General features: G+C 43.1%; 1 protein-coding gene across 4 annotated transcripts in view; it reads right to left on the bottom strand.

Moving 5' to 3' along the window:
• Positions 1-2,455: 2,455 nt before the first annotated feature.
• The window catches only part of PEAK1 (pseudopodium enriched atypical kinase 1), a 124,234-nt gene continuing 102,533 nt past the window's right edge, over positions 2,456-24,156 (bottom strand). For all 4 annotated transcript variants that reach the window (XM_073619054.1, XM_073619055.1, XM_073619052.1 and 1 more), the window contains 3 exons: positions 16,418-16,608; positions 9,378-9,847; positions 2,456-4,985 (listed from right to left, as the gene is read on the bottom strand). In XM_073619054.1, the coding sequence (XP_073475155.1) occupies positions 3,804-4,985; positions 9,378-9,847; positions 16,418-16,608 (1,843 nt within the window). In that variant the 3' untranslated portion in view covers positions 2,456-3,803. The remainder of the gene's footprint in view (positions 4,986-9,377; positions 9,848-16,417; positions 16,609-24,156) is intronic.

Genomic DNA, 24,156 nt, shown 5'->3' with positions numbered 1-24,156 from the left:
AATTCATTAATCATATATCTTAATTATATCTTCGATAAATTCCTGTCTTCTCTTTCTCTGCCACTCTGAAGAAGGACTATACTATATCCCGAAACGCGTTGGGTGTGAGAAGAGTCCCTCTTTCTCATTTTTTCATTCATTTTGTATGGTGATATAAATGAACTACTTAGATATGTCTATGTTTCATTGCATTGTTTTTAATGTTGTTTCTAAATAAAATTTGTTTTTTATTATTAAACTGTTGTATATTCTGACACATTTTTCACCTAAGTCAAACACTAAGTGCCTTTAAAGTCCGCCTAGGGGAACCCCTTTCTATTTTTATCCTTTATATTGGATGTGGCACTGCTTTAATAACCTAGGTTAGCCTCTCGCCCCCTTTTTTTCATTATCTCTGTATTAAGGACACTGAAAACTGATCCTGGGTAGTCAGAGTATCACAGACTTATATGCACTTGAGCACTTATGGATCACTTTTGTATCAATATTTATATTTTATGAAATGTGTGTATATTCACGCTATATGATGTTGTAAGCTGTATTAGTTGCTTATATATTATTATTTCAGCCTTATGCCGCATACACACGAGCGGACTTTTCAGCATCAAAGGTCCGATGGTCTTTCCGACGGACTTTTGACGGACTTTCGAACGACCGGACTTGCCCACACACGAACGGAATAAAGTCCGGTCGAAAGTCCATTGGTTTGAATGTGATGACGTACGAAGGGACTAGAATAAGGAAGTTCATAGCCTGTAGCCAATAGCTGCCCTTGCATCCATTTTTTGTCCGTCGGACTGGCATACAGACGAGCGGATTTCTTGATAGGAACTGCGTCTGGTGGAGTTCCGGCGGAAAGATTTGAAACATGTTCCAAATCTAAAGTCCGTCTGATTTTCAACAGAAAAGGTCTGCTGAAAGTCCAATGAAGCCCACACACGGTCGGATTGTCCGACGGATTCGTTCCGTCAGACCAGTTCGGTCGAAAATTCTGCCCGTATGTACGCGGCTTTGGATTTGATTTTATAGGCACATCACTTTTGTTAACAATTTTGTTTTTTAGGTTTTTGCTGCAGGTTCAGCTGATCAGCAGCGCAGCACATGATTTATCTATTTATCTTAGAATCTCACACGTAAGTATGGGACGTGATTAGTGCTAGCAGCTGTCATCATACTATATTAAGATTTGGGAACTTTGATTTGGTAGCTCGCAAGACCTTTTTTCGCACCCTCAGCTTTGCTTACTTCTGCCGGCCCGGACGTAACATCGCGCCTGGGCCTCCAAGGGTCATAGAGATGGACTGGGGACCATCTGGTCACCAGAAATCTCTATGGTAAACTTCTGGCGGTGACCGATTAGTTCTCCGGCTTGCCGGTCGCAGGGGCGAGCCAGGAGAAGCACCGGAGGGCGGCAGGTGGTGGGGGGGCGTCCCGTCCCGCCACCTGTAAGAACAATCAAGTGACTGAACTGCCGCTATGATTGTTCTTACGGTGCACAGAATCGCTGGCTGAAAAAGATTATATCTGGATGATGCCTGTAGCTGCAGGCATCATTCAGATATCCCCACTCAAAGTCCAGGACGTCATATGACAGCCTATGGGCGGGAAGTGGTTAATGTCAACAAGCTCCTCACTTTAAATTGAGCATGTAATGAAAAAGGATTAGGCAGCACAGTGGCTAAGTGGTTAGTTTCCAGATAGCAAGCAATTAATCTGCAAGTTTGAAAATGATTTGCTAAGCTATTGCTAGATTTGCCAGGCTTCACAGGTTTGTTGCACAATTGTAGCGAGTTCTGTTTTAGTTACGTTGTGCAATAGTCATCCCACCACAGGGGTCACTGTGACTTGCAGGGCTCTTGCTGTAGTCTCACCACTGCAACTTTTCTCTTGCAAGAGACTTGCCATGAAAATTTGCTACAAGTTGGAAAAGTGACAATGTGCAGCAAGTTAACAGACTTACAATTCAACACTTTCACACATTTGGGGCAAGTTATCCTAGCAGCAGTAGGGTTGTTGGTTTGAATCCCAACCACAGCACTACCTGCATGGAGTTTGCATGTTTTCCTGTGCCTGAGTGGGTTTACTCCGGTTTCCTCCCACACTCCAAAGACATGCTGGGAGGTTCACTGGCTCCTGTCTAAATTGGCCCTAGTATGTGTATGCATGAATGGGAATTAGGACCTTAGATTGTAAGCTCCTTGAAGGCAGGGACTGATGTGAATGTACAATAAATATGTAAAGTGATGCATAAGTTGACGGTGTTTTATAAGTACCTGTAATAATAAATAAAATGAATGGTATTATTTTATAAGAATCATTACCATGTTGATAAGGGAGGGAGAGAGGATCCAGAGAAGAAGAAAAAAAAATTAAAAAAAAAAAAAAAAATATATATATATATATATATATTCAGCTTTGAGCCTCTGTTTCCCAAGCATACAAACACTACCAGCAATCCCATAAAAGAGGTTTATTAACACAGTAATAGTAGGAACATCAGCATTTAAAGGGGGGAAAAGTACCACAAGAAAAATGAAAGAAAGGAGTGATGAGAACATAGGGCACTTACAAGTGATAAGTGTACCTGCTCCCATCAGCCCCTACAGCAAAAGATGTAATGAGAAGTGGAGTTCTCTCTTACACAGTGAGGCACTTTGGACCTGATAACACTAAATGCCTTGTAGCACTGAAAAGTAAAGAGTAACCCACTACCCATTAAAGTAGGAATTTGAAGCATCAAAGGACACTTCTGTCTTCATGTGTATATATGCGTACATATATGAATTGTAACACTATGGGTGTGGTTCATTATAGATACTGCATGTGTGGCTGTATATAAATATAAATATGGATTTATGGTATTAAAAGCATTCAGATTAAAACAATTCATATTAATACTATTTCTGGTAATCTCTCCCTGCACAGCCGGGCAGATCTTAGCTGTTCTTCTAGCATAGCAAGTCTTATGTAAGTCCAGGCATGAGCTATACTGTGTACATTCCTATCTTGTTAGTGAGTGAGAAAGTGGACCTGTGTGCTTCCCTTGTGACTAAGCATGTATCATCAGCAATGGGTGATTTATTATTGCAGAATGTGTGTGTTTTAAAGTTGGTAAATAAAAAAAGGTTTGCCTAGCATGACTACAATACATTCGTGACAACTCTTTGTTTACTAGAGTCACAAAGCAGTGCCAATAGCACTGTAGAAAGCAAAATAAATATGTAGGCAATCACAGCTTACTTCAAGTGCAAATTATTACAAATAAATTACATGAAAGTCATTTGTGCGTTTATGTCTGGTGCCAAGCTGTACATTGAACAAAAGCAGTAGCAGCGAACATCGTTTTCTATTTACTGAAGACAGAGCTTGTGGGCTCCTTCTACATAAAGAATAGAAATGAAGGTACATAAAGCATTTCTAATAATATGGATTTTGTATGTTACTGTGCTTCCTTGATAGAATACCAGCTTAGAACTGATTCCAAAACTTTCCAAAATGGGAGTACAGGATTAACAATTAATTGGTTCCATGACTAAAGGGAGATTAGCAGTGTATTATGTGCTGGCATAATAAACTATTCTGCATTTTACGTATGCTTATTGTTAGAGTGAAAACTGTAAAAACATAATTTAGCGAATCTGAGAAAGTATTTGCTCCTATCTTTTTTGTGCAGGTATCTGCCTGACTGTGCAGGAAGGAAGTGGTATATAACACTGGACGTTCAAGCTTCTTAAACGGAGCCTTTGCGGGAATTCCCAGCTATTGCACACAGACCATGGAGGATTTGGACACAATAATGGCCCTCAGTTTTGTTCCAGTAGCCGTAGAGTCTGTGCTAGTCCCTGGGCTGTGCCGAATGCCAGGTACTGACAGCACAACCAGTCTTCGAGAGTCACTCCACCTTCTCTTTCAAGAGCTCGCTCTGCCAGTTTTATTAGGAGCAATGTCCTCTTCACCTCTAACCAATTATGTAGAGATCCTGGTCCTTGCAGCACATCATCCCGCGGCCCCCAAATTAAGCAGCGAAGTGCTGCCTTGGCTTGTCCCACCTGTAACCGATCTGAAGGGCTATGCTGCAAAAGAAGTCCTGCAAGTCGTCCTAGACCACGTGAGTAAGGAGAGCGACGTGGCACAGCTGGCAAATCACAAGGTCCATAATCCCGCTCCTTCAAGCCCCCATCTAGGAAGGGGTTAGCTAAGTGCAACATCTCATAAATGAGGATTCCAGTCTGGAACTCATCGCTCCTTCTGTATTGTGTTGCTCCCACAATCTCTGGAGCCATCCGTGATGGATCACCCAAGCCCTGTGGTCGCCAAACACTCTGGCTCTTCAGCTTAGCCTGGCTAAAGTTGGTGAGGAGCAGTCGACCAGCACATGATGGAAAAGCTCTCTGTTCAGAGGGACCTTTGTCCTTGGGGTGCTCGTTTTGCTCCTCTGTAGCAGACTTACGGCAGCAGCTACACTTTGTGTCACCAGGGCGGCAGCTAGCAAGCAAAAGGTTGTCTAGTCGAAGGTCACAGTGTGTTATTCCCTGCGCTTTTAAATGCTCCAGCGCCCCACACAACTGAAGCAGCAGTAAGCACACTTGTCGTTCATACATCTCTGGATCCCTGCGGTGCTGGAACTCTCCCTCCCTTACAAACTCTGCAAGTGTCTGTCTAGGGGGTTCTCGTGTAATCACCACCACCCGACTTCTCCTTTTACCCAGTGACCCTTGATTAGATAAAGAAGAAGAACACTTCTGGTTCCTGCCTAGGGCCTCCTTTCTTTCTGTGGATAATTCTACAGTTTCCCCATCCTTTTCTTCATCCTCCTCCTCTTCTTCTGATACATTCGGATCCTCCCAAGGCAACAAGCGAGCTGGTACTTCAGCCAAAAATTGCCCACAATCCTGCTGGATGTTGAAATGTTCTGTGAGGCCTTGCCGTACTGCCAGGCAATGGTAATATTCCCTCTGGGCTTGCTTAGACTTGCTGCGGCAGATCTGGGAATAAAAAACAATGCATGAAATAAAGAGAGGCATTGGCAGCAAACTGCTTAACATCAGTGTAACTGAATATGGTTCCAGAATATGATGCTATTTAATGATTCATTTATGGGTATGCTAACTATAGTTAAGAAATGTGCGGCTATGAAAACAAATTCATGCCTTTTTATTTGAACATCAGCTCTTCTTTATATCTGTATTATTGATTACCGTATATACTCGAGTATAAGCTGAGTTTTTCAGCACATTTTTTTGTGCTGAAAATGCCCCTCTCGACTTATACTCAAGTCTGTGTCCATCTGCAGCCTCGTGCGCCTGATCTCCCGGCGCTGTGACATCAGTGTAGTCGACGGTCGTGCAGTGTAACAAATTGCCGCCTCCCCCTCCTCCTCGCCTGTGATAGGCGGGACACTGACTCACTGCTTTGAAGAACTTAATCAGTGTTCCGTCACGGACGAGGGACGAGGAGGAGGTGGGGCTTTGTTATACTGGCTGCCGACTAGACTGACTGTATGCATGCACGTCACAGCGCCGGGAGATTGTAAGGCTGCAGATGGACACAGCACCGGAGATCAGGTCGGGAGAATGGGCACAGTGAGACGGCCGTGCAGTGTAACAAAGCGCCGCCTCTGCCTTATCCTCGCCTGTGATAGGCTGGACACTGACTCACTGCTTTGAAGAACTGAATCAGTGTTACGTCATGGACGAGGGATGAGGAGGAGGCGGGGGCGGGGCTTTGTTACACTGGCCGCCGACTACACTGACTGCATGCATGTCACAGCGCCGGGAGATCGTAAGACTGCAGACGGACACAGCGCCGGAGATCAGGTAGGGAGAATGGGCACAGTGAGGCATGGGCACAGTGAGGCATGGACACAGTGAGGCATGGACACAGTGAGGCACGCACATGGACACAGTGAGGCAAAGTGAGGCACAGTGAGGCATGCAGATGGACACCATAGGCTTATACTGGAGTCAATACGTTTTCCCAGTTTTTTGTGGTAAAATTAGGTGCCCCGGCTTATATTCGGGTCGGCCTATACTCGAGTATATACGGCAGGTTTGGAAGCTGAAAAATTTCTTCCCTAGTCCTAACTTAAAAACAGAAAGAAATTAAACATCAGAATATAGTACAGAAGATTTTAATTCACTTTATAGATGCAGTAGCACACTTTAGAACTCTCATTTAACAGCTTAATACAAAGTTAAAATACAACAAACAGTTCATACTGTACTGTATATATCAGGGGTGTCAAAACTTTTTTCAAAGAGGGCAAGATTTGATGAAGTGAACATGCATCAGGGCCGACCATTTTACCTGACATTCTTTGAACCATTAAAATTCGGTCTAAGTGTGTTCATCCGAGCACTAATACACTGCCCAACAAGAATTCTCTTGCCTTTGTGCCTGCGTGTGGTAAAGAGATGAGCTTGGGCATGTTATTATATATATGTATATATATATATATATATATATATATATCTTTTGTGGCCCCAACAAATCCCCGAACGCCGCTCAGGACTTAGGATGAGCTTGGGCGTTTTATTTGGATATACCGTATTTACCGGCCTATAACACACACAGGCGTATAACACGCACCTTCACTTTAAGGGGAGGTCCAGGAAAAAATGTAAATTTTAAATAAAGAACTGTGATGCAAAATAAGGGTCAGTGCCCATCAATGCAGCCTAATCAGTAGGGTTGCACTGATACCGTTACTAGTATCTGTATCCGTGCCGATACCGAGGATTTGCCCGAGTACTTGTACTTGGGCAAATGCTCAGATGCTTTATCCGATACCTGGACAGTCAGGGGGTGATTGGTGCAGTGGTGGAGTTACAAGCACCGATCCCCCCTGCATAGATTTCAATAAAGTAGCTGACAGCCGCTTCTCCTCCTCTCCCCTCCGCGGCTTCCAGCTGCTTTACTGAAATCTATACAGGGAGATCGGTGCTTGTAACTTCCCCCCACCGCCGCACCAATCACCCCCTGACTGTCCCTGTATACTCCTCCAGTCCCCCTTCTGTATCCTCCTCCAGGCTCCTCTGGTCCCCCTCCGTGTACTCCGCTCCTGTCCCCCCTCTGTATACACTGCTCCTGTCCCCCCTCCTAGTACTTCGCTCCGGTCCCCCCTCTGTGTATTCCGCTCTGGTCCCCCCTCCGTGTATTCTGCTCCAGTCCCCCATCCGTGTATTCCGCTCCTGTCCCCCTCTGTGTCAATCTTTCAGGATGGAGAGCGGAGGAAGGAGCCAGTAAATCTGTCGGCTCCATCCTATTCCAAATGAACAGAGTCAGTGATAACTGACTGTGTCCATTCATAACTGAGCATTGTAAACTCTGTTTACGATACTTCAGTTTATGAATGGAGAGGATCCTCTGTCTCCTGTCCATTCATCTCCAGTGCAGCTGAGGCTGCTGAGAAAGGGACTGGGTAATCTCTGTCCCCAGTCCCTTTCTGTTTCTCAAACGGGAGATGTCAGGGGTCTGTTAAGACCCCTGATATCTCACCAAAGCCCCCCCACAGGGCTGATAAAAAAATAAAAAAAATAAAGAATTGTAATAAATAAATGTTTAAAATGTAAAATTGTAACAATAATTTAAAATAAAATAAAAAACACATTGACACCGTCCACTCCCCCCCCCCCCAAAAAAAAGCATTGTAAAAAAAAATAAAAATAAATAAAAATTGTAAAGAATTGTAAAAAATAAAATTGTAAAAAAATAAAAATAAAAAACTACTGACACAGTCCACGTGTCATCAGTACTGCATATTAGTGCCACCGTCACATAAAAAAAAAGTACTGGTATCCGGTATCGGCAAGTACTTGGTACTTGTCTTCGGTCTTAAAAAAGTGGTATCGGTGCAACCCTACTAATCAGTGCCCATCTGCAGCCTCACCATTGCCATAAATGCAGCCTCACCATTGCCATGAATGCCGCCTCAACATCGCCATGAATGCAACCTCACTATTTAAATAAATAAAGAACTGTGAAGAAAAATAAGGGTCAGTGGACATCAATGCAGCCTAATCAATGTCCATCTGCAGCATCACCACTGCCATGAATGCAGCCTTACCATTGCCATGAATGCAGCCTCTGAATGCAGCCTCACCATTGCCATCAGTGCAGCCTGATCGATGCCCATCTATAGCCTCGGAGGGGACAGGGATGGGGGCGGGATGAGTGTAGACAGATTACATACAGGAGAATCTCCTGTTTACATGGTAGCCTCTTTAATACAAAGTCCCGCCTCCTATGATCGACAGAACAGTTGTCCAATGGCAGCCCATGAATGCAGCCTCACCATTACCATGAATGCAGCCTCACCATTGTCATGAATGCAGCCTCACCATTGCCATGAATGCAGCCTCTCCATTGCCATGAATGCAGCATCTCCATTGCCATGAATGCAGCATTTCCATTGCCATGAATGCAGCCTCTCCATTGCCATGAATGCAGCATTTCCATTGCCATGAATGCAGCCTCACCATTGCCATGAATGCAGCCTCACCATTGCCATGAATGCAGCCTCACCATTGCCATGAATGCAGCCCCACCATTGCCCTTAATGCAACCTCAGCATTGCCATGAATGCAGCCTCACCATTGCCATGAATGCAGCCTCACCATTGCCATGAATGCAGCCCCACCATTGCCCTTAATGCAACCTCAGCATTGCCATGAATGCAACCTCCCCATTTAAATAAATAAAGAACTGTGAAGCAAAATAAGGGTCAGTGTCCATCAATGCCGCCTAATCAGTGCCTATCTGCAGCCTCACCATTGCCATGAATGCAGCCTTACCATGCAGCCTACACAATTTTAAAAAACGTGGCTTTGCCCACCCGGCCGTGTCATTCATTCAGAGAGTTCTGTGAATGTGAAAATGACAAATACCGACAGCCTTTGTGGCTGTCGGCTTGTAGTTCTCAATGACTTACCACAGTGCTCTTGAGTGTTCTGGTAGTTAATTAATTCTTCCTGCCAGTGTGAAACTGCTTGCCAGTACGATGTACAGGTAGACAACTTACACTGACAGTCTGCAGGAGACCTGCATGGCACCAGCGCTCTGCTGATCGCGGATGCAATGCTTTCCAGGCTCCTACCAAAAAAATTGTAAATGCACATTTTTTTTACCTGAAAAAAAAATTTTGCTTTTTTTTTTTTTGAAAGTGAACTTATCTTTTAAGTGCTAGTCATTTTGTACCCAGCTGGCTGGGCAGTGACACATACTCTAACTAGCATGCTTTTCACACTGGAGAAATAATTACATTGCTAGAGAAAGCTTAGAGAATGCAAACTAATATGTGTTTGCCTTCCATTTACAGGAATGTAACACACTACAGTGTCATCTGATATTGTTTAAAATACCATCATAAACTGACTTACCTTTACAGCAAAGAGATTCCCAGGGTCCCGAGCATATGACGCCCGGTAATATACAGCATCTCCAGCCTGGCAACAAGGTGTGTTACCAGCTAGTCGGAAATCCGGCCAACTTTCCAATCCAAAGCTGACTGGTTCTCTTTGTCCTGCCATGAAGATGTCCTCACAACGGGCAAAGAACCGACGAAGGGCCTCAGCTTGTAGCTCTGCGATCCTTCCCCCTGAACTCTTGGGTTTTTCCATAGAATCTCCTGACTCATTTCCACCAACCTCCCAGCTGCGCTCTGTATCATACGTGGGATTGGCCAGGTTTAGTACTGTCCCAGGTGTCCTGTCCGTTGTGCACTGTCGCGGTGTCTGACTCTTCTTTGGAAGGGGAGGAGGAGAAAGAAGTGACTCTGGTTCTTCAGGAGGGCTTCCACCACGAATCTGCCGAGGCTGCTTGTATGGGATCATATTTGCCCGAGAATGACCTGTGAGCAGAAAATACTAGACTATAAGATCTACTAATGTGTATCACCATTCCTGTGTTTATCATTGTTCATTATAAAGAATCTAGTACAATAAACAACTCTATAGATTACAAGTGATATTCTAGTCCTGAATATTGCCATATTAAATACTATATAAAAAATTGCTACTAGGGACCTACTGCGCCTCCCCTAAATACCTAATGTAGTCTATAGTAACAGTGCATTAATTTACTAAATCCAAAGTGTGAACAATTAAAAAAAACAAAACACTATTTATAAAAATAATTAAAAACTAAATTAATGGCTTAATGAATGAAAAAAACAACAACAACAACACACTGCTATATACAATAGCACCGAAATGTACCATTATTTTGGAACCGTTAATTATTTACACCTTCAATAAAGAATCCCAATTCATTGGTAAAGGTAATTCATTGCAGTTTACTAGTCCTTAGTGGCAGCATTAATCTAAACAGATTCCTCCATCCATACAAATAAGGGGGATGGAGGAATTCCCCCCTCCCACCAGGACACTGTATTCTGACAGCTGTACCCGCAGTGATCAGTGGCTGCAATGGATTGCCTGCAAATATTGATCAAGAAAAGCTTTCTAACATGTATCTTCGACAGAGGCAGCGACTGCCACACACTGACTGAAATTTGGCTGGCCTCTGCTGAACCAGCTGAACATTGATTTGTGTATTTGTGTATAACCAGCTTTAATTAGTTTTTGTTCAGGTTCTCCACCCTTTTTTTTTCAAAGGGTGATTCCGCCATTAATACACTTTCTGTTCTAGAGTGACAATACTTAAGGCGGCCATTAACATTCGGCTGGTTCAGCAGGGATCGGACAAATTTTAATCCATGTATGGGCAGGCTGGTTGTACAAACATTGATCTACCGATTGACTTCTGTACAACCAGCCTGTCTGTTTTTTTACTCCAGCAACAATGTATTCTGACAGCAGGTAAGCCTCACGGCTATCAGAATGCAATAACTTAGCTGGAGTGATTCCCCCATTTACTTTGAATATGTGGATAAGGGAACTCAGGTCATTTTTTTCTTTCAACCTGCTGGTTGAGAGAAAAAAAAAAAAAAACGATTACTATATGGCCTGCCTAACTCACTGTACTGTATCTATGGAGAAACACCGTTGTCAAGCTAGGACAGGAATAGAGTTAGGACTGCAGAACAACCCCTTCCCCTCTTCCCATCTCCATAACATGGAGGGATGTGTTCTGTAGTTCACAGAGGTTGGGAAGTTGGGAGCTCACTGAATTCCTAACAGATCAGCAGGTAATTTAAACCCTTTGGTGTTTTATTTACCAGAACAAAAAGGTAGCAAAAAAGCGCCACAGTTTACTGCCCTCTGGACACAGACATCCAGCCGCTCATTGCTGTACACACACTGCGGCAATGGCCCTCCGGTAAGCGACGGAGGGCACCAGATCGTGGCGGGAGGTGGGCCCTCTCCCGCCACCGATAAAAGTGATCTTGCGGCGAATCCGCTGCAGAGACCACTTTTATCTGAAAGCCGACCGCCGCACGAAAACGGGGATCCCGGGGTTATGGCAGCTAGCTGCTGCCATAACAATGATATCCGCCGCCAAACTTTGGACGTACATTGGCGTGCGGCGGTTGGCAAGTGATTAAGGAGGCAACATATGTAAATGGGTGGTGCTGCGCTAATCCTGAATACAAAAACCAATGTGGCTTAGGTGGTAGTCCTAACTTATATCACCAGAAAACTAAAACTAGTTCAGTGACTAAAAGAGAGTGGTGCATATAATTGTTCTGGATGTAGATACCATAAAATGTGACAAAGATTAAAAAAATAAAACACACATATTGTGGAGTAAATGACCGTAATGTATAGCTGACTTAAAATCAATATTTGAAACACAATCCTATAATAAAGTGCAGAGTGATTGGAGCTGTGTACATCCACAGCTCAAAATTGACAGTGTGTAAGGTGCAAACAATCTGTGCAAAGTATAACCCCTATAAAGTGGGATAATGGTTTACTATACTTTACATAAAGTGCATAATGTGCAGAACATCATCAAAGATTAATACGATAAGTGTCCCAAAAATGGAAAAATGAAAAAAGAAAAAATGAAAAACAATGGAAAAAATAATAAAAAACTTTCACAAAACAAAAAAGTCCTTTAAAATTAAAATATGTGACAGCAACGTCCTAGCATGCACACGTTGCAATTAAAGTGCTATGGTGAATCACATCAGGTGCTTCTTCGTGTGCAGACACTAAAGTGGGTAATGGCCCCTTACCTTAAGGTAATAGGGCAAAAGCATGTAACCAAGAGAGCTTTTGTAGTATCCACCTGGGAGCTCCAGCGCGTCCCTCACCGACCTAGATCCTAGGATGGGGTTCCCTCAGATGTAGTGCGGGGGGGATGTAAAGGATGATAAAGCAGGAAGAGACCCAATAGTGTAATCCCGTTTGGTAAATAATACTTCTTTTTATTCAAAAATATAGGTACTCACATTTAAGATTTAAAAACAGCAGTTAAATCCGACGAGCGGCGAGCTTGTAAGCCTCTGATAGTGTATGCAGCCTGTCCCGTCCCTACGTGTGACGTCACACCACACGTGACTTCATCGGGGGATGGTGTGACGTCACGCGTAGGGACGGGACAGGCTGCATACACTATCAGAGGCTTACGAGCTCGCCGCTCGTCAGATTTAACTGCTGTTTTTAAATCTTAAATGTGAGTACCTATATTTTTGAATAAAAAGAAGTATTATTTACCAAACGGGATTACACTATTGGGTCTCTTCCTGCTTTATCATCCTTTACATCCCCCCCGCACTACATCTGAGGGAACCCCATCCTAGGATCTAGGTCGGTGAGGGACGCGCTGGAGCCCCCAGGTGGATACTACAAAAGCTCTCTTGGTTACATGCTTTTGCCCTATTACCTTAAGGTAAGGGGCCATTACCCACTTTAATGTCTGCACACGAAGAAGCACCTGATGTGATTCACCATAGCACTTTAATTGCAACGTGTGCATGCTAGGACGTCGCTGTCACATATTTTAATTTTAAAGGACTTTTTTGTTTTGTGAAAGTTTTTTATTATTTTTTCCATTGTTTTTCATTTTTTCTTTTTTCATTTTTCCATTTTTGGGACACTTATCGTATTAATCTTTGATGATGTTCTGCACATTATGCACTTTATGTAAAGTATAGTAAACCATTATCCCACTTTATAGGGGTTATACTTTGCACAGATTGTTTGCACCTTACACACTGTCAATTTTGAGCTGTGGATGTACACAGCTCCAATCACTCTGCACTTTATTATAGGATTGTGTTTCAAATATTGATTTTAAGTCAGCTATACATTACGGTCATTTACTCCACAATATGTGTGTTTTATTTTTTTAATCTTTGTCACATTTTATGGTATCTACATCCAGAACAATTATATGCACCACTCTCTATTAGTCACTGAACTAGTTTTAGTTTTCTGGTGATATAAGTTAGGACTACCACCTAAGCCGCATTGGTTTTTGTATTCAGGATTAGCGCAGCACCACCCATTTACATATTCACTCAAAAGGTCAGTTGTTTACCTAAATCAGCGCATGCAGCTTTTCCACCCTCAGCCGCCCCCATATTTGATAGCGCGGGAATAATTCCCCTGAATAAGGAGGCAACATATCTCTTCCTCGACACCTGTCAAATGCCCTCTGAAAAGTGATCCAAACAGTGATTGCACTTGATAGCGCATTATGCATGTGAACAAGCCCTTATGGTTTACAAACACTTTAGGCTAGCTTCTATCAAGATTAAGCTTGCAATCAGATGCAGCCAATGTCCAGAAATTCCACAATGATCTCTGCCAGTCAAAGTACAGTTGCACCAAACAGTCTTGTTTTAATAAAATGTGCACCCACCCCAGCATCCCTTTTAAAAGTCCTGAGTCCCAGGAGGCGGGAAGAATCAGCGATTATATGACCACTGTGATTGGCTGTCACAGTGGTCACATGATCGGGAACCAGTACTGCAGGCTACCATTGAATAGCAGGGACCAACAGCTGTCTTTGACAGCTTGGTCTCTGTGCCGGGAGTGCCTTCCCAGTGACGCATATGTGTGTTGTGCAGGCTTTAAAGTCCACCCTTTTTCCGACGCACATATGTGTTACGCAGGCGGCAACAGGTTCATTAAACTTAGGTGCTTATTTCTACAGTATGAACACTGTTATAATAGATTACTGTAGGTATTGATAGGGATGTGCCTGTTTGTCTTTTTTATACTGTAGCCCAGGGATCTCCAAACAATGGCCCTCCAGTTGTTAAGGAATTACAATTCCCATCATGCCTAGTCATGTCTGTGAATGTCAGAGTTTTACAATGCCTCATGGGACATGTAGTTCCGCAACATCTGGAGGGCCGTAGTTTGGAGATCCCTGCCAGTGTAGCCCATTTGTTATTACTGACATTCTTCCTTGGCTTTATCTGTTGTAGGTTGTTATATTGCTTCAACTGAAATTTGAACCAGCAGATAAAGCTTTGGTTACAAATGTGTATTTAAGAGATCAGATCAATCTAAAATGGATAATTGCGTTTTTTGTAGTTGCTGGGGAATTAAACTCAGTTTCCTCTACTGCTGGGGAGATTTCTGTGCTTCAGTTGTGTTGTCTGCACACCTACTGTGAACATTATGAGGGGCTTCTTCTCTCCTTGCTGATGTTTTTATACTATAGAAAATGCAAAAGGAGATGCTAGAACCACATAAAGCTCCAGATGGACAGGCTGGAATTATGACAGGGAAACTCACTGTAGAAGTATACAAGACATATAAGAAGCCAAGGGATGGCTCGCCCACCATTCTCAACCTACAATTAAAATATTACTTTTGGGTGGACTGATCATTTAAAGTGGAACTCCAAATAAGCTTTTTTTGTTTGATTTGGATAGAACACTTGTGTCTTGAATTGAGGATTTCCTTCAATTCCTGTCCTAGTGATGGTGGTCAAAATAACAGCAAAATTGAGGAAATCTCACCAACAGGGTTGAAGACAGTAAAAAAAAAAAAAAAAAAAAAAGATTTTAAAGAGGATCTCCAGGCTCAGAAAAAAAGTAAAAGTCAGCAGCTACAAACTCTATTATAGCAGGACACTTACTTGTCCCTCGATCCAGTGGTGTCTTCACCCTAGCTGATTTTTCAATCGGCTCTCGGGCGAAGGAGGAGGGGGACGAACTTCCAAGTGACTTTGCTGCCGCGAGATCAACCGGAAGTGGAAGCAGATACCTGTCAAAACCAGGTACCTGCTCCCCCCCCCACCCCCACGAAAGGTGTCAAATGTGGCAGAGGAGGCAAATAAGTGGAGCTTCCCCTTTTGGGTGGAGCTCTGCTTTAAGTACAGTTGTAGAGGGTTAAAACCTTTTTCAGGTTTTTATTGTCTGCATTCCCTAGCAGATCACAAAAAAAAATGACATGTGACACAACTTTAATAGAGTATTTTATAAATTTGCAAAACATCACTGATGACATCCTCAGAGGTATACCATATATATTCTATATATTTTTTGCGTATTTCATCATATGCCTGGTACACATGTTAAGTATAATTTTTGTTCAACTCAGCAGGAAGCTTGCTGAACTAACTATGCAATGTTAGTGCAGCGATCTGCCCGCTGTGCTATTGTGTTCTGACAGGGAGACCTCCCTACTGCCAGAACACGCCATTGGCTGCAAGCGCTGATCAGATGGCGACTGGCTGCTGGTTTTACAGCATGCCCGTTAAACAAAAGCCTGTTGTGAGAACGACTTTTGTCGGACAAGAAGCTATACACACAAGCCAAATTTCAGCTGGTTTCTACTGATATTCAGCTGATATTCGTCACGTGTGTATGGGGCTTTAGACATCTAGACATTTTTATGCCTATGGAATTGTTTTAAAAGGGATATGATCCACTGACAGTGAACAGTGTAGATATCTTTCAAAGTAAACCGTATCTAAAAAAAACAAAAACAATTCCGTCTCGTAGACTTTTGTTAGCCATATCACAAATTGATTGGTGCACTGTAACGATCTCTCAGTAATGGACAACATGCCAGTGAGCAGATATGTAGAAAATAATTTCCTTATGCCCTATACACACGATAGGATTTTCCAACAACAAAATCCTGGATTTATTTCCGACGGATGTTGGCTCAAACTTGTCTTGCATACACACGGTCACACAAATCTTGTCGGAAATTCTGAACATCAAGAAAGCGGTGACGTACAACACGTACGACGAGCCGAGAAAAATGAAGTTCAATAGCCAGTGTGGCTCTTCTGCTTGATTCCGAGCATGCATGGAATTTTGTGCGTCGGAATTGTGTACACATGATCGGGATTTTGTTGTTGGAAAATTTGAGATCCAGATCTCAAATTTTGTTTGTCCGAAATTCCGACGGAAAAAAAAAAAACGATGGAGCCTACACACAAGCTCCCATCAAACATTTGTTGTTGGAAAATCCTGTCGTGTGTACGGGGCATAATTCTTGGGGTATTACTATGCTACTACATAAGATGTACAGGTGATTCTCACCTAAGTTGCTGTAGGTGGCTCCCCCTGGGCTGTAGTCTGATGAACTGTCAGAAACAGCTTCTGTCTTCTCACGAGTCTGAACATCAGTGTCCGGAGGGGTGGGTGAAGTGTCCGTCACAGTCTGATCACCAGGCAAAGGGGGCAACATGGGTGCTAAAGGAGAGCCTTGTGCAGGCATATCTTCTGGGGTGCTGCAAAAAGACAGATTAAGGAGAGCTGCTTAGTACTAAATCACATTATTCAGTCATTATTTACTGTTCATTTTCTGTACGCAGAACCAATAACATACAATACACAATAGCAAGCAAGGTAAGCAGGAAGCATGGCAGCCCTAAGCAAATGCAGCTATAAAACTGTACAGACAGACAGAACTAATAAAAGGAGGTCATTCGGAAATAACGTTGGAGTCTCACCATGCTTTGCTGCTGACACAACTACCCATTTTCGAATATGCAGTTCATGTGAGAAGTACTAATCATTTGTCCTGAGGTCTGACCTAACCTGTTTACCTGTGAAGGAGTGTCACCAGATACCTACCCCTCTGACAGCTCAGCACAGACACATACCACCCCCCCTTTCTCCACCTCCGATAAGCAACCAGGGAGGAGGAGGAGGAAAAGTAGTCATCATACAGTAGAGAAGCCAGGCAGTCAATATACTTTCGCAACTGTTGTTAATGGAAGCACATTTGCCTGTCTTGTCCTATTAAAGCAGCCCTGCAGTGGACAGAACAGCCCCTGGATTTTATCTTTAACCCTTATTTTAGCCCTATAATGGCAAAAAAGATTACCGCAGAAACATACCTGCCCATGGAATCAAATCTTTAACAAATATAGATTGCTATTAAGGTGCAATAGGAGAATGGACATTTCCAGTAGTAGAAGAAACTGCAACTGAACAAGCAGAATAGCATAGTGAGGAAGAGGAAGGAGCTGCATCATAAAAGGAAGTGTGACAGCACACTGACAGCGTTATCTATACTGGAAACTGCCTGCACTATAGGGATTGTGGTGACTAATACTTCACACAGAGACTTCCACTATTCTGGAGTGTCTGCACGTCTGAGTGATATAAAAGCTGTTACAAGTTTCACACGTGTACAGTCATACATAGATCAGCATACTGCCAACGTGCAATAAACAATTCATCTCACGGAGCTGTGATGTCACTTGTCATCTTAGATTTTTATATGGTCATGAAACTCTTGTAACATAACCTAATGTTTAACCACTTCAATACCGGGCACTTCCCCCCCTTCCTGCCCAGGCCAATGTTCAGCTTTCACCGTTGTCGATTTTTAAATGACAATTGCGCGGTCATGTAACACTGTACCCAAACAACATTTGTATCATTTTGTTCCCACAAATAGAGCTTTCTTTTCTTGGTGTTATTTGATCACCACTGGGGTGTTTATTTTTTGCTAAACAAATAAAAAAAGACCGACAATTTTGAAAAAAAAGTTTTTCTTTGTTTCTGTTTTAAAATTGTGTAAATAAGTAAGTTTTCTACTTCATTGATGGGCACTGATGAGGCTGCACTGACAGGCACTGATAAGGCGGCACCGATGATGGGCACTAATATTCAGCACTGATAGGCGGCACTGATGACCAATGGGCACTGATAGGCGACACTGATGGGTGGCACTGATGGACACTGATAGATGGCACTGATAAGGAGGCACTGTCAGGCATTACTGATGGGCACTGATTGGCATAATTTATGGGCACCGAGTGGCATCCCTGGTGGTCATGGGTGACATACCTGGTGGTCATCCATGGTGGACATCCCTGGTGGTCCTGGTGGCATCCCTGTTGGTCCTGGGTGGGCATCCTGGGGGGGGGGGGCTGTGTTGATAATCAACGCAGACCCCCCTGTCAGGAGAGCAGCCGATCGGCTCTCCTCTACTCACGGCTTTTCCTGTTTACACAGTGATTGGACACAGCTGATCACGTGGTAAAGACCCTCTGTCAGGGGCTCTTTACCTAGATCGGAGTTGCGGTGTGTCAGACTGATACACTGCACCACCGGTATCCTGAAAGATGTCGTATGATAATTTGAGTCAGGATAACGGAACCACCACCCGGCCATCATTCTGCTATAGGCCGGGCCAGAAGTGGTTAACATTAGGGAGATCTGTGGTCACAGCACACACTTTCATTTTATAACATCAGCGTTGTAATAGTAATACAAACAATAGGTTTATTTTTCATGTTGTGAGTGCTACCTGTCTGCTGGCCATCTCTTTCCACAACTTCCTGGATTCCCAGCATGCTTTGCAGCTTCTTCTCTGTTTACATTCCATTCTGATTCCCCTCCTGATACTGATTCTGATCAATAGACCCTCCAGCAGCCAGCAACAATAGGCCCCTCCCTAAACAGTAGATCCCTCCTAGCAACAACTGACCTCTCAGCAACAATAGACCTCCCCAGCAATAATAGATCCACTGCAAAAATAGGTCCTCTCCCACAACAATGGATCCCCCAGCAGCCAGTATCAACAGACCCCGTAGCACTCCCCAACACCCCTTGCCATTACATACATTCAGTCCTGGAGGTGCCGGAACTGTGTTCCCTGCGTTCCCGATGAAAAAAAGCCCTGCCCACACCATTACACCACCAGCCTGAACCGTTGATATAAGGCAGGATGGATCCATGCTTTCATGTTTACGCTAAATTCTGACCCTACCATCTGAATGTTGCAGCTGAAATTGAGACTCATCAGACCAGGCAACGTTTTTCCAATCTTCTATTGTCCAATTGTGAGTCTGTGCGAATTGTAGCCGCAGTTTCCTGTTCTCAGCTGACAGGAGTGGCACCCGGTGTGGTCTTCTGCTGCTGTAGCTCATCTGCTTCAAGGTTCAATGTGTTGTGCGTTCAGAGATGGTATTCTGCATACCTTGGTAGTAACAAGTGGTTATTTGAGTTACTGCTGCCTTTCTATCATCTTGGACCAGTCTGCCCATTCTCCTCTGACCTCTGACATCAACAAGGCATTTTCATTCACACAACTCCCACTCACTGGATATTTTGTCTTATTCGGACCATTCTCTGTAAACCCTAGAGCTGGCTGTGTGTGAAAATCCCAGTAGATCAGCAGCTTTTGAACTGCTCAGACCAGCCCGTTTGGCACAAACAACCATGCCACGTTCAAAATCACTTAAATCCCCTTTCTTCCCCATTCTGATGCTCAGTTTGAACTTCAGCAAGTCATCATCACCAAGTCTAGAAGCCTAAATGCATTGAGTTTCTGCCATGTCATTGGCTGATTAGCAATTTGTGTTAAAAACCAATTGAACAGGTGTAGGTAATAAAGTGGCTGGTGAGTGTATATTTTACATTCAGACCATAGATAGACTTTAGGCTTCATGCACGCTGGACATTTTGCTAACTCTCCTACACTCCTTTCCTCCTGGCAGAAAAGTTTTGGCAAAAAAATGCTTGACTCTTCTAAACTTGTGTTACTCATTTAGGCATGTCAAGCACTTGGGTGTTCATTCATTTCTTTGGCCAGAATAAAAATTTATTCTGGTAATTGAAATGAATTACAGCTCAAGCTCTGAATGCACCTAGCGCTTGAAGCAGTATTCCAGCCGCAAACATTTTTTTTTTAAGTCAGCAGCTACAAGGACTGTAGCTGCTGACTTTTAATAAGAACACTTACCTGTCCAGGGAGCCTGCGATGTCGGCCCCCCAAGGCCGATCCGTCCATCCAATCGGGTGCAGCCGCCGCCATTCTAACTAAGAGAAACCAGCAGTGGAGCCTTCAGCCTTCAGCGTGGCGCTTTCTGAATGGCTCCATCGTCTTCTGGGACACACACAGGTCCCAGAAGGCAGTGGGCGAGCAGCAGAAAATTAAGCCCTGGCGCACAACATATTCTGTAAAGTTATCATTTCATTGTATGTCGCATACCACTAAAGAAAAAAGAAAAAAAAAAAGAAAATGAAGCCCTGGGCCGCCGCAGCGAGGCTGGAGCGTAAGTACATTATGTACTTCATTAAAGGTAGGAAGGAAAAAGAAAAAAAAATCAAGCCAAAAAGGAGGGAGAGGGGTAGTCTTTCCTTTAAGACCTAGTTGAAAAAGTGGGTGGAACTCCGCTTTACGTGCAATTAGGTGCATGTAGACACGTCAAATGTTTTTGTCTGGCTAAATCTCTGCTGCCCCTGGAGGCACTGGCTGTGGGTTTTATTTCGTTTTATTTCATGTCTCTAAATGTCTGCATGTGCATGGACACAAATGCAGGGGAGTTTAGAGGCAGGAAAAAAAATGCCAAACGCTCCTGGGATCAGGCCTTAGGATTATATCAACCTCATGTTATATACTGTGATGTGTCTTGGACTTTTACTACTCCATTAGAGAGTGCTACCCTCACTTCAGTGGGGGGGTTTGGCAGCACACCAACGCAAAAAAAAAAAAAAAAAAAACAATTGAAATCCATGTGTCCGGCACCCTGCATGTAGATTAGGGGCCGGGCGCATGGATAAGGGCGCCCCACTGTCTCACTTCATGTTCTGCTGAAGTAGGGGGAAATCTGCAACAGGGTCACAGACAGAACAAAAGATTTTTCCAAGACAGTCATTCTCTTTCTGATAAGCACATCAAAATTACTTTATATTTCACCTTTAAATGATGAAAATAATCATATACTCCTCTAGTATGCAAATTACATCATGTTCGATGACTTACAATTTTAAAAGTATAACTAAAGGCAATGTATTTTTTTTTTAGCTTTGGATAGAGTGCAGAAGGATTAGAAGCCTGTCAGCTTTTATTGCTGTCTGTGCTCCCCCCCCCCCCCCTTAGTGAGATTCACTCTATTTGCCCTGCTTACCATTATCATTGAAAGTAAAAGAAAAGCCCAAATTTTGGGTTGTCCCCAGAAAAGTAATGGAAGGGAAATCTCCCAATGGGTACACTAGTTCTGGTGACCTAGGGGAGCAAGAGATTCCCCTAATTAGCAGGGATTCCTTCTCACTTCCTGTTTTGGCTATGGGACAGAGAAATTTCCCCAATGGGACAAAGATGGCAAAAACAAACCTTACAGAGGTCACAACTCTCCCTTACTCTATTTAAAATAAAGAAAAAAAACAGTTTTGCCTAGTTCTACTTTAAGCTCTGAAAAAAAACTTCCAATTACCTACAATTTGAACCCTCTGTAAACAATATTCTAATATTATTGATTCTTTTGCCTACAATAAAATATGTTGTTAAATAAAGAAAAAGATCTGATGGGGTTCTAGTATGGTGGTAAAAATAAGAACCGCACTGCAAACAAGTGTATTACAATATAAATAGATCTTGAAGGGATCCACATAAATATCAAAAGGAAAGAAACAACATTAGACACAACCCATGTGAAAATAAAGTCCGTGTGAAAATAAATTAATAAGAGAAATCACATCAGTGGAATAAAATCCAAATATAAATGTAAATAATGTCCAATAAAGTGCAATGAGGCCAATAAATCCTTCCAGTGTCACCACGTGAAAAAATCAGCCACCGGGTGAATTAAATGCTTACCAACAAGCAAGCTGTGATACAGATTGTAAATGAACCAGGCGCACAATCGTGTTAAAGTCCTAATATGATAGACAATATAGGGGGAGGATGACCAGGATAGCCAGGCAGACCAGGGTGGCTCCGTCCACAGGATCAATATATGAGCGACAAGGAGGACCCTAGTGTTGCTGATATAGGAGTAAAGGCCAGCAAAGTCTGGTGCAGACTGCACAAGATGCATATCGGTCAGAGGACTTGAGCAGTCTGCACCAGACTTTGCTGGCCTTTACTCCTATATCAGCAACACTAGGGTCCTCCTTGTCGCTCATATATTGATCCTGTGAACGGAGCCACCCTGGTCTGCCTGGTCTGCCTGGCTTTCCTGGTCATCCTCCCCCTATATTGTCTATCATATTAGGACACGATTGTGCGCCTGGTTCATTTACAAGCTGTATCACAGCTTGCTGTTGGTAAGCATTTAATTCACCCGGTGGCTGATTTTTTCATGTGGTGACACTGGAAGGATTTATTGGCCTCATTGCACTTTATTGGACATTATTTACATTTATATTTGGATTTTATTCCACTGATGTGATTTCTCTTATTAATTTATTTTCACACGGACTTTATTTTCACATGGGTTGTGTCTAATGTTGTTTCTTTCCTTTTGATATTTATGTGGATCCCTTCTATTTATATTGTAATACACTTGTTTGCAGTGCGGTTCTTATTTTTACCACTATTCTATTTGATTGTGTATATCCCACAATTTTAGAACTGCAGCTATTTTTTTTTTTTTTTGTGTTAGCGCAGTAATTTTTTCTTATTTATGCTATGTTATTTGGGGTTCTAGTATGACCTCCTGCTCTCAAGCTCCCTTGTCTCCTCCTCCCATGCTCATCTCTAGAACTTTTCCAGAGCCTCTCCCATCCTCTGGAACTTTCTACCTCAATCTGTCTGCCTACCTCCTACTCTGGCTGCCTTTAGGCGATCCCTGAAAACGTATCTCTTCAGGAAAGCCTACCACGCCTCCAACTAATCATTTATCACTTCCATCAGCTCATCCCCCACAGTTATATTTTTTTGTACTACCTGCCCCATCCTCTTAGATTGCAAGCGCTTATGAGCAGGGCCCCCTTAAACCTATTGTATTTTATTGTATTGTAACTGTACTGTCTCCCTTTTATATTGTAAAGCGCTGCGTAAACTGTTGGCGCAATATAAATCATGGATAATAAGAGTAGTATTCCCCTACTCTACTAATGAAACACATTTTGAACCTCTGTATGAGTCACTGTTGGAAAGTCCTTGCTTCCTATTTGGTAAAACATGGTCAACTGGTCAGGAATGGAGTCCCGGGATAGCAGTTAACACTCTTTTACATTTTCTCCAATCTAAACCTAAGAAAAAAAGATTTCGCTGGACATGCATGTGAAGAAAACTAATTTTTTTTTTAATTGCTTAAAAGAGATGAATGGGTTACTAAAATATATTAGTAGTACGTTGGATTACGAGCATAATCTGTTCCAGAAGCATGCTTGTAATCATAAACACTTGTATATCAAAGCGAGTTTCCCCATAGGAATCAATGGATACTCAGATAATTTATTCCGGTGTCACTGCTAGGGTATGCAGTACCGCATGTGGCCAGAGGTGGGGGTGCCGCAGACACTCGGAGAAGCTCAGAGACCACTCGGGGACGCTCAGAGACACTTGAGAACGGAGTGTTTCTGAGTGTCTCAGAGCTGCCCCGGGTGTCTCCTAGCATTACGGGCGCCCCCGCACCTCTGGCTACATGTGGTACTGCACACCCCAGAGACTTGAATCCTGCTCGTCTTGCGAGACAAAGCTCGCAAATCGAGTTAGGATTTTATAATAAAAACAGCTCGTATTGTGAAATGCCCGTAAACCGTGTTACTCAAAAACCGAGGTTTTACTGTGTGTGTGTGTGTGTGTGTATATATATATATATATATATATATACACACATATATATACATACATACACACATACCCATACACACACACATACTCTCCTCTCTGCTGCAACATTGCTGTGATGCTGCAGCTGTCACCCGCCGGCTCTAAGACCGAAAACAAAATGAACACATGACCTCTGATCACGTAATTTTCTGCCCCGCCAGTGCTCACTGGAGCTCTGGGTTGGAGGGGGGCTGGCGCAGCTGGCTTCGAATTGTGCTGTGAGCCACTCCATATATGTACATACTAACTACTCTGTAAA

Source organism: Aquarana catesbeiana, linkage group LG03 (assembly GCF_042186555.1).
Source record: "Aquarana catesbeiana isolate 2022-GZ linkage group LG03, ASM4218655v1, whole genome shotgun sequence".
Taxonomy (NCBI): Eukaryota; Metazoa; Chordata; class Amphibia; order Anura; family Ranidae; genus Aquarana; species Aquarana catesbeiana.
The sequence above is the reverse complement of the archived record's forward strand: the minus strand, read 5'-3'. Positions and strand labels throughout refer to the sequence as shown.